This window comes from Somniosus microcephalus, chromosome 10 (assembly GCF_052327205.1).
Source record: "Somniosus microcephalus isolate GS21.2 chromosome 10, FLI_Smic_1.0, whole genome shotgun sequence".
Taxonomy (NCBI): Eukaryota; Metazoa; Chordata; class Chondrichthyes; order Squaliformes; family Somniosidae; genus Somniosus; species Somniosus microcephalus.
Window position 1 is genome coordinate 218,346,238 of NC_140996.1, and position 10,806 is coordinate 218,357,043.

General features: G+C 49.4%; 1 protein-coding gene across 1 annotated transcript; it reads right to left on the reverse strand.

The window, feature by feature from the left end:
- Positions 1 to 1,276: 1,276 nt before the first annotated feature.
- LOC147112106 (uncharacterized) lies at positions 1,277 to 5,083 on the reverse strand. Its single transcript, XM_085998313.1, has 3 exons — positions 5,075 to 5,083; positions 2,549 to 2,732; positions 1,277 to 2,389 (listed from the first exon to the last, which is right to left on the reverse strand). Exons 1-3 carry the CDS (start codon positions 5,081 to 5,083, stop codon positions 1,371 to 1,373), a joined length of 1,212 nt encoding a protein of 403 aa, XP_085854439.1. The 3' UTR covers positions 1,277 to 1,370.
- Positions 5,084 to 10,806: the final 5,723 nt, after the last annotated feature.

The following is a 10,806-nucleotide window of genomic DNA, read 5'->3' on the forward strand; positions in this document are numbered from 1 at the left end:
AGAGGCTGCGCTTCAGAAGGGAGGTGGTTGGAGAGATCTGCCAGCTGCTTCATGCAGATTTGCAGCCACAGCTCATGTCCAGGACGTCTCTCTCGGTGGAAGTGAAGGTCACGGTGGCTCTCAGCTTTTATGCAAGCGGCTCGTTCCAAGCCGCTGCTGGGGACATCGCGAACATCTCCCAGTTCGCCGTACATCGCTGCATCCGGCAGGTCACCGATGCACTGTTCGCGAGGAGACACCAGTTCATCTCCTTCCCCATGACCCAACAGAGGCAGCAGCAGCGTGCAGTGGGATTTGGCAGGATCGCGGGCTTCCCCATGGTGCAGGGCGCCATTGACTGCACGCATGTGGCTATGCGGGCACCTATAGACAATCCCGAGGTTTACCGCAACCGCAAGGGCTACCATTCCCTCAATGTGCAGCTGGTGTGTGACCACAGGCAGCGCATCCTAGCTGTAAATGCCCGCTTCCCAGGAAGCAGCCACGATGCTTTTATCCTGCGCCAGACTACTGTGGCTGACATGTTCCAGGCACAGCCTCCACCAAGGGGATGGCTTATCGGGGACAAGGGCTACCCTTTGTGCACATGGCTCATGACCCCGCTCCGCGCGCCCAGGACCCCAGCGGAGGACTCATACAACGAAAGCCATCAAGCAACAAGGAACGTCATAGAGCAAACCATAGGCGTCCTCAAGCAATGCTTCCGCTGCCTGGATCGCTCCGGCGGCTCTCTACAGTATTCGCCGGATAGAGTGTCCCAGTTCGTCGTCGTGTGCTGCATGCTGCACAACCTGGCTATCCGCCGGACGCAGGCACTGCCACCTGACATTGCACCACCACCTGAGGAGGACGAGCAGGAGGACCATCAGGAGGAGGAGGGGGAGGAGGAGGAGGAGCAGGCCAGGAGGGGGCCAGAAGGCCCAAGGGCCGTACGCCGGGGGCTTATTGCTCGACACTTCTAGGCCCGCTGTGAGGGAATGGCCTGTGGGAATGAGCGCACCTGAAGGCAGCCGCTCCGGAAGCCGTCAGCCGGTTAACGCAGCAAACACTTGAAACATGACACCTGGACAAGCTGAATAAATAAAAACCTTTATTTAACAAACTGAGGCCCCTTCCCACATGAAACTCAAAAACACAGAACACACCCAAAAAACAGTCACAAACATATGTCACTCCCCCAACCTGGGGAGGACTAACAAAAGTTGGCCATCCACATGGCCTTCAACATTGGCCGTAACAAAAAAAGGGCCCCCCTCGCCAACAGAAAGACCCCCATAAAAACAAAAAATGCCTTCAATTTCGGCCATCCACAAAAATCAGCCCCCAAAACACAATCCCCCCCATATATACAATGCCGCAGAGACCACACTCTAGCGGCTGTGCCGAGAGGGCGAGTCCTTAGAGAGCCTTCCCCGGCCCCTGCCCGGCCTACTGCTCCGCCTCAACGTGGGCCCTGTGGCGGCCTCAAGGCTGGGGGAAGGCTCATGAGGGCCCCCATGCGTCGCGACAGATGGCCTTGGGGGTCGGCCAACACGACGCACGTCCCGGGAGGGGCCGGCTGCTGACTGGTTCGGCTGTGGCTGGCCAGCATCAGTGGCAGCAGCAGCTCCTCGCACCCTGGCTGGGGGAGTGGCAGTGTCGGATGCTCCAAGGGGGGCAAGCTGGCTGCTGCCAGGCGCGCGAGGCTCAGCAGACACAGTGGCAGTCGTCCGGCCTGGCAGTTCAGCTGGCGCAGCTATGTGCTGGAGGCCAGGCCGCTGTGTTGCAGCAGGGCGGCGGGTGCGGGTGCGACGCCTCTGCGTCAAAGCGAGTGTGGCAGAAGTCAGTGACCGCACTGCCCGGGTATGTGCCTCCAGCTGCTGTGACAGTGTTTCGAGGGAACCACCTCTCTGGCGACTCTCCTCCTGCAGTGCCGCGAGTAGTTCGACCCCCCTGGCGTGCGCGGCGGCCAGTTGCTCCACCCCCCTGGCCTGTGATTGGCCGAATGCTGCCACACTCTGAGCCAGGGACTCGATGGCGTGCGGCATCTGCTGCACAACCCCCATGAACTCATGGTGGCGCCGGTCAGACGCCACCGAGATCTCTTGCAGGAGGCGCACCTCCTGGCCGAGGCCACTCTCCGGACTGGAGAGAGGACTCTGCAGCTGGGGAGAAGCCGGCCGAGCTGGCCGACCCCTGCCGCCTGCCTGGACCCCACTGCAAGCAGGATCTGCCCTCCCCTGCAACACCTCCCCCTGGCTCTCCTGCATGCCAGACATCCCCCCTTCATTGCCATCCCCTGGCACGGCTGAGGGCTCGCCCGATGGCCCGGCTTCCTCCTCGTCCTGGACGTCCTCCTCCTCCAAGGGCCTGGCACCCGGCGCCTCAGGGACCACCTCCTCCTCAGCAGCTGAAAGCAGGAAGGCACAAGAGTAGCTTTAAAGTGAGGACAGGGCGTCAGCGAGGGACGCCTGAGCGGTGGCATTATGCGCATTTGTCCGTCAGTGGGAAAGGATTTAGATCGGAAGCACTAGGGCAACGAGAGAGCTGCAAGCGGTCATCTCCTTACCAGTGGCTTCCAGCACAGGGTCGGCATCCCCGATGGCTACAGGGCCAGTCACCCGGGGACGCAGGAGTCCAGCGACGCTCTCCTCCAGAGCACTTAGAGCCTGGTAGTGGGGCCGTCCACCACCGGTCTCCAGCCGGCTGCGCGCATTTCTTGCCAGCTTGGCCTGCAAGAGAAAGGACGGACTCTAAGTACAGTGTGGTGCCCTGTTGCTATGTGTACTGCCTCCCATGGTGGAATAGCCTGGCCAGTGTGGTCAGTGCAGAAAGTGCTGCTGATGATCATGCCAGTGGCATTGCTGCGTGAGGAGGGCTGCCCATTATGCCTTTGAGGTCCCTTTGCCCATAGTGTGAGGCTCACATGCAAGGATGAGGAGGACAGTGGAAAGGGTACTCACCTTCACCAGCCGACAGAGGTCATTGAACTTTTTGCGGCACTGGTCCGCAGTCCTGGGCACATCTGAGTTTGAGGAGACCCTGCGTGCGATGCTCCTCCAGGCTTTCCTGAACTCTCTCCTGGGAGCCTTTCTGCCATTGTCCAGGCACAAGATGGGTCTTCTCTCCTGGACAGCATCAATCAGCACCCTCAGTGCATGGTCTGAGAAGCGCTGGGCTCTTTCACGGGCCATCTCCATCTGTTCTGGCGCTATTTTGTCCCACCAGCACTGTTGAGGCCTAGCAGCAGGGCTCCAGTGTGCAGGGCGTGGCAGCAGTCAAAGTTGACCCTTCCCCCTTTAAGAGCAGGCCGGCGTCAGGGTGTCTGCTGTCAAGCAACACATGACCGCACCTGCGCTGCGCCCGGCATCGGCGTTATCAGGCCGCAGCGCCGGGTTAGCGCCGGAACCGAGCATTGCAACGCCGGTTTCAGTGCTCGCCAAAACTCTTGGCCAAAACCAATGAATTTCGGCGCGGTTGCCTGCAGTTTCCGGCGGGCGCTAAATTTACCGAACGCCCGACTTTAGCGCCCCAAAACTGTGCAAACTGAATTTCTAGGCCTGGATTTCTTATTGCAATGAGAATTGTTGTCTGGCTACTGCACATCCTCATAGTTGACCTTCCCAACACACACACACACACACTGTGCTTACACAGCATCCTGCAGTTCAGTTGACCCAAACACAAGCACCAACTGCTGAAAGTCAACAGGGAACACTGACTGATCCCGTGCTTCCAGCAGGGAACCGTGCTCGATGGGACCACAGGATTGGGGATAGGATTGCATTCCTTCAAGGATGACTCCCACTGGGAGGGTGGGACCGGCGAATTTTCCTTAATAGGCATGGAAGCAGTAGCCAAGAACGTACAGCTCAGATGAGCAGGACATGTAAAATAGTCCTTTTGAATTTAGTGATTTTTTTTTTGTACTTACATTGGGTGAAATCAGATTCAAGTGAAAAATAAATAAATTTGGGACTCATTAGAGTTTCTGAGAAAAACAAGTTTAAAAGAAAGAATTAAAATGCTTCAAATAAATAATAAACATTTATGACATTCTTCACAACGTTCGTGGTGTAGGTGACTGAAGATGTGTCAACGTTTGTCTGATCACGCTCCTGTGAAGCATCTTGGGATGTTCTACTACGCTAAAGGTTCTATATTGTTGTTGCTGCTGTTGTTGCTCTAGGTCGCTATGGAGAGAACATGAAGTGTTTCCTGTAGCAAAGTGGGAAAGCAGTTGTACAAGATACACTGTTTTCTGACAACTTGCATTTCTGCAGTCCCTTTAGTATAAAGAACATCCCACTTCACAAATAGACTTGGCGAAAAACAGACACTGAGACAAGAATGGACATTTCCAGGGTTTTTTTTTAGGTTTACTTTAGGTTTTTTTAGGGACTGTCATATAAGAAGAGATTGAGTAAACTAGGCCTGTATTCTCTTGAATTCAGAAGAATGAGAGGGGATCTCATTGAAGCATACAAAATTATTACAGGGCTTGATAGGGTGGATGCTGGGAGAATGTTTCCCTTGGCTGGGGAGTCTAGAACCAGGGGGCCACAGCCTCAGGATAAAGGGTAGGCCATTCAGGACTGAGATGAGAAGAAATTTCTTCACACAGAGGGTGGTGAATCTTTGGAATTCTCTACCCCAGAGGGCTGTGGAGGCTCAGTCATTGGGTATATTCAAAACAGAAGTCGATAGATTTCTGACTAGTAAGGGCATCAAGGGATATGGCGATATGGAGTTGAGGCAGAAGATCAGCCACGATCTTATTGAATGGCGGAGCAGGCTCGAAGGGCTGAATGGCCTACTCCTGCTCCTATTTCTTATGTTCTTATGTTTAGCCCCAACTTTGGAATTCACCTTTCGGGGACCTGAATTAAACAGACGTCAGAGGAGAAGTGAAATAAGGCAAAGCACACACACTTTCAAACCAACCTGTATCCAGTCCGTGAAAGTAAAGAGAGAAGCTCAGAGAGATAGCAAAAATATAACTCTGTGGGTTGACTTGTGTGCCTGGGCGGAGGTTGTGACTGTCACCCGCGCGTTGTCCTTCTAACCTATTTTCATGTCAATACGAGGCGCTTACCAGAGTCATTCTGAAAGATGACGCAGCCAGTATCATGATGGAATGGTGATTGAGTGTGAACAAGTGATGAAGAGTGGGTCTTACAAAGCGGGCAGTGAACCAACATGATGACTGATTCTAAGGAATCGTAGTGTTAGAGTGTTTGAGAGCTTGCTCAATTTGATTTATCAAGATTGCTGCTATAGGAATGCAGGACAGTGGGTCTTTCGGATGAGACGTTAAACTGAGGTGAACGTAAAAGATCCCATTTTTACGAGCTCCTCCCCAACTGGTATTTTAATGTTGTATTTAATGTATTTAATGTATTTAATATTGTATTTTAATATATCGTACTGTTAGTTCTTAGTATTCTACTGTTTAGTATTTAGCACTCTAGTTTTAGTATTAGTAATTTAGTTGTTTTTTAAAAAATATTCTACTGTTTAACCGACCTGTATGGTTGCTGTTTTACGAGCTCCTCCCCAACTGGTATTTTAATGTTGTATTTAATGTATTTAATGTTGTATTTTAATATATCGTACTGTTAGTTTTTTAGTATTCTACATTCTAGTTTTAGTATTAGTAGTTTAGTTGTTTTTTTTAAATATTCTGCTGTTTAACCGACCTGTATGGCTCATGAGGGTAGCCGCTGTTTTACGAGCTCGTCCACAACTTTCCACTTTATTTATTACTTTATTGTTATTATTAAACAATTTTGTAAGTACTGTTTCTTCGCTTATCCGCTACGACCGTCAATCACCTCTGGACATAAGATCATCCGGAGATATAGGACCTACCCCCGATTTTTCGAACTGGGATTCTGCTGCTACTACCATCTACCCTCCCACCTGCTTACCTGACTTCATTCCTGTGATCAGGAAGCGACGACGGCGCAAGCGGGGCAGACGAGCAGGTGCATTAGTGAAGCTGAGGCGACGTGAACACCACCGCCCCCCCCTTCTGAGTATTCTCCTGGCGAATGTGCAGTCACTGGACAATAAGCTGGACGAACTCAGGGGGAGGCTCACCTTCCAGCGAGACATTAAGGACTGCAATGTCTTGATTTTCACTGAGACTTGGCTTGATCCATCGATACCGGCTTCGGCCATTCAACCAGAGGGATTCAACATTCACCGGCTAGACCGAACAAAGGACTCGGGGAAGAATAGAGGGGGTGGAGTATGCTTTATGATCAACAATTCTTGGTGTTCTGACGTGGAACTACTTACATCTTCTTGTTCGCCCGACCTCGAACACCTGATGATCAAATGCCGACCCTTCTACCTCCCGAGAGAGTTCTCATCCGTGATCATTACAGCGGTGTATATTCCACCACAGGCCGATGCAAATAGGGCACTAAACGAGCTGTATGGGACCATTAGCAGGCTTGAAACTTCCCATCCAGAGGCTGCATTCATCGTGGCTGGCGATTTCAACAAAGCCAACCTGAAGAAAGTACTGCCTAAATACCATCAGCATATCACCTGCCCAACGCGAGCCAAGAACACACTAGATCACGTTTACACTCCATTCTGGGATGGATACAAGGCCCTCCCCCGCCCTCCCTTCAGCAAATCAGATCACGACTCCATCCTGCTGCTACCCACCTATAGGCAGAAACTGAAACAGGAAAAGCCTGTGATGAGATCTCTACAACGGTGGTCGGATCAATCAGACGCTATGTTACAAGACTGTTTTGATTCCACTGACTGGGATACGTTCCGGAATGCCTCGGACAATGACATCAACACATATACAGATTCAGTCATTAATTTCATAAACAAGCGCATAGATGACGTTGTTCCGAGGATTGTTGTACGAACATTTCCCAACCAGAAACCATGGGTAAATGGCGATATCCGTGCTATGCTAAAAGCACGGTCCATCGCATTCAACTCTGGGGGCATAGATGAGTACAAGAAATCAAAGTACGAGCTAAGAAAATCCATCAAAAATGCAAAAAAAACAATACATGGATAAAGTGGAGTCACACTATCATAGCTCAGATTCACGAAGGATGTGGAGTGGACTACAATCTATTACGGGACTACAAAGGGAAACCCAGCTGTGTCATGCCCAGCAATGCCTCTCTCCCGGACGAGCTTAACACTTTTTACGCCCGGTTTGAGGCCAACAACAACTGGCCTGTTACAAGGGCGCCCGCGGCTCAGGACGACTGGGTCTTCTCAATCTCCGTGGCTGACGTGAGCAAGACTTTTAAGAGAGTGAACACCCACAAAGCACCCGGTCCAGATGGAATCCCTGGGCGTGTCCTTAGAGCATGCGCTGACCAGCTGGCAGCCATGTTTACGGATATATTCAACCGTTCACTGTACCAGTCTGTAGTCCCCACCTGCTTCAAGATGACATCGGTTATTCCAATCCCCAAAAAAACAAAAGTAACCTGTTTAAACGACTACCGCCCCATAGCACTTATTTCTGTCATCATGAAGTGCTTTGAGAGGCTGGTCAAAACCCACATCAACTCCTTACTAACTGACACACTGGACCCACTCCAATTTGTTTACCGCCCAAAAAGATTTTAGGGATGATGCCATCGCCACTGTACTGCACACTGCCTTATCACACCTGGATAAGAGGAACACCTATGTGAGAATGTTGTTCATTGATTATAGTTCAGCATTCAATACCATTATCCCCTCCAAGCTTGTCAACAAGCTCAGTGAGCTAGGACTTAACACCTCCCTATGCAACTGGATCCTGGACTTCCTGACGGGCAGACTCCAGGTGGTGAAAATAGGCAGTAACACCTCCTCAACACTGATCCTGAACACGGGAGCTCCCCAGGGTTGTGTGCTCAGCCCCCTTCTGTACTCCCTGTTTACTCACGATTGCGTGGCCACGCACAACTCCAACTCCATCATCAAGTTTGCTGATGACACTACTGTTGTAGGCCTGATCACAGATGGCGACGAGACAGGCTACAGGGAGGAGGTAAGTGCTCTAGCAGAATGGTGCAAGTACAACAACCTCTCCCTCAACATCAGCAAAACAAAGGAGATGATCGTGGACTACAGGAAGCGGCAGGGGGAGGGACACACCCCAATCTACATCGAAGGGGCTGAGATGGAGAGGGTCAGCAGCTTCAAATTCTTGTGTGTATTCATTACGGAGGACTTAACGTGGTCACATCACATCGATGTCGTAACGAAGAAGGCATGCCAACGCCTGTTCTTCCTCAGGAGACTGAAGAAATTTGGAATGGCCCCCCAGATTCTCACCAACTTCTACCGGTGCACCATCGAGAGTATCCTGTCCGGCTGCATCACTACCTGGTATGGCAACTGCACCGCCATAGACCGCAAGGCTCTACAGATGGTGGTGAAAGCTGCACAACATACTATAGGAATTAAACTACCCGCTGTCCAGGATATCTACCCCGAGAGGTGCCGGGGGAAGGCCCTGAGAATCATTAAAGACGCGAGCCACCCCAGCCACAATCTCTTCGCCCTGCTCCCGTCCGGTAAGAGATACCGAAGCATACGGTCTCGTACCAGCAGGTTTCGAAACAGCTTCTACCCCCAGGCCATAAGACTCATGAACGTATAATTTATTATTATTTATTACTGTTGTTTTATTTATTATTACTGTATTTCTATTAGTATTTTATCATTGTTATGCCATATTTATTCCAATGTTGGGAGGACTCGTAAAAATCAACATTTCATTGTGCAATACACACATCTGCTGCATATATGACAAATAAAAATTGAATTGCTGAATTGCACTATTTTGAAGAAGAGCAGGGGGGAGTTATCCCCAGTGTCCTGGATGATATTTATCCCTCAATCAACATCACTAAAACAGACTATCTGGTCATTGACACGTTGCTGTTTGTGGGAGCTTGCTGTGCGCAAATTGGCTGCTGTGTTTCCTACATTTAAAAAAACAGTGACGACACTTAAAAAAAAAGTACTTCGTTGGCTGTAAAGCATTTTGGGATGTCCGGTGGTCGTAAAAGGTGCTATATAAATGCAAGTTTTTTTTAAATGAGTGTTGCCAAGTGGGTCTTACAAAGTGGGCAGAGAACCAACAAGCGTACCTTTTATTGGTAGAATGTTACAGGCAAAGGATGGAACTCTAGCAGTCTCCAGTGTTTCCGTGCCAATTTCACACATGTAATAGATCTTTAATCATTGCGGTTTTTTAAGCTGTTTGAGCACCTGCTCAATTTGATTTATAAAGATTGCTGCTATAGCAATGCAGGGCAGTGGGCACTTAACACTGACATTAATGGATGGCAACGGGATGGTGAGGCTCATTTACAAACCTGGTAAAATGGCCTCTCATTACCATTAAAGTCTCTTTGGCTGCAAAATAAAACCCCTCATTAATACTTTTCAATTAAAGTACAATCACATTTCATGATTAGCTGTTTACCGTATCTTGTCTTACTTTCTCCTACTCTTTCTGGCCAAGGTGGTGACCTACACTCTGGGCTTTGACCCCATCACCTAGGTCGGTCACTGAAAAAAAATAATGTCCTCAAAATATAAAGCGCTAGAAATGTACAAACGTGCGTGAGATGAAGTAACACACACACAGAGTCCAGCCACATGAAAGCTGAGACCTGGAAAGGATTGCTTCCACCAACTGGACATCATGAAAACAGCTTAAAAAACCGCAATGATTAAAGACCCATTACATGTGTGAAATTGGCACGGAAACACTGGAGACTGCTAGAGTTCCATCCTTTGCCTGTAACATTCTTCCAATAAGAGGTACGCTTGTTAAAACTGCATCGTAGAATGTGACCATTCAGAAGTCTGAGAAGCATGTGCTGTTCTTAACGGTTACCTACTTAGCTGATATCCATGCACAACGTTCAGTGCTGGGTTGGAAGTTAGAAGGGGCGTAATTAGCCCGAGAGATACCTTTTCTCGGCCATGAATCAACATTCAGTGGATTAGCTGTTAGTCTTTTAAATCAAAAGTGATAGTCTTGACTCTTGAGACCAACCCGCCCAACTTCCTGCAGTCAAATTCCTTACTGCCTACAAAGTCTGTGGTAGTTCCTTTCAACTATGTACACTTAAACCATTATCTGGTTCACAGTAAATATTAAATTGCTTCCACTAATCATCTGCTTCACCCATAAGGGACCTATCGTAAACGTCTGCCTTGTTTCCTAGCAAGCTTCTGCGACACAGTCAGATATCTCGGAGTTACAGCGTGTCTGCTGGTACTTTTTAATCATTCTCTCTTTATCGGGGGTGTACCAAGTCACTTCTGATAGTGACCGTATGTCATCTAGATTTAACAGCCCTTTACACCATGGAGTAGCTTGTGGGCGGGTTTCAAAACCAAAGCAAGCTTCATCCAATTTCAAGGGGTCACGATGAGGCTAAAAATTCCTAAATGCATTATAGTTTAAACAGTTTTACAGAGATTGTATCAACTTGTGAAGCTGGCAAGATTTCTTCCTGATCCTGCCGCAGAGATTCTGCTGTGACTAAACATGATTTTCTTAATTTAAATATTTTAATGAATTATTTTCATGGCCACCAGAGTGAGTGAAGATAATGGTGCAACAATGGAATAATATTCTTTGGGGTGCCCATTGTGTCAGCTGTGGTTCAGTTGGTAGTCCTCTCGCCTCTGGCTCAGTAGGTTTGTGGGTTTAAGTCCCACGTCAGTGACTTGACCACAAAAATCTAGGTTGATACTCCAGTGAGGGAGGTGTTGGTGGTGCCGTCTTTTGGATGAGATGTTAAACCGAGGCTCTCTCAGGTG

What these genes read in the sequence shown, in the direction of transcription:
- LOC147112106 (XM_085998313.1), bottom strand. An exon ending in CCCTGTGCTGGAAGCCACTG is followed by an intron (nt 2,390 to 2,548) that starts GTAAGGAGATGA and finishes TCCTGCTTTCAG; the next exon opens with CTGCTGAGGAGGAGGTGGTC.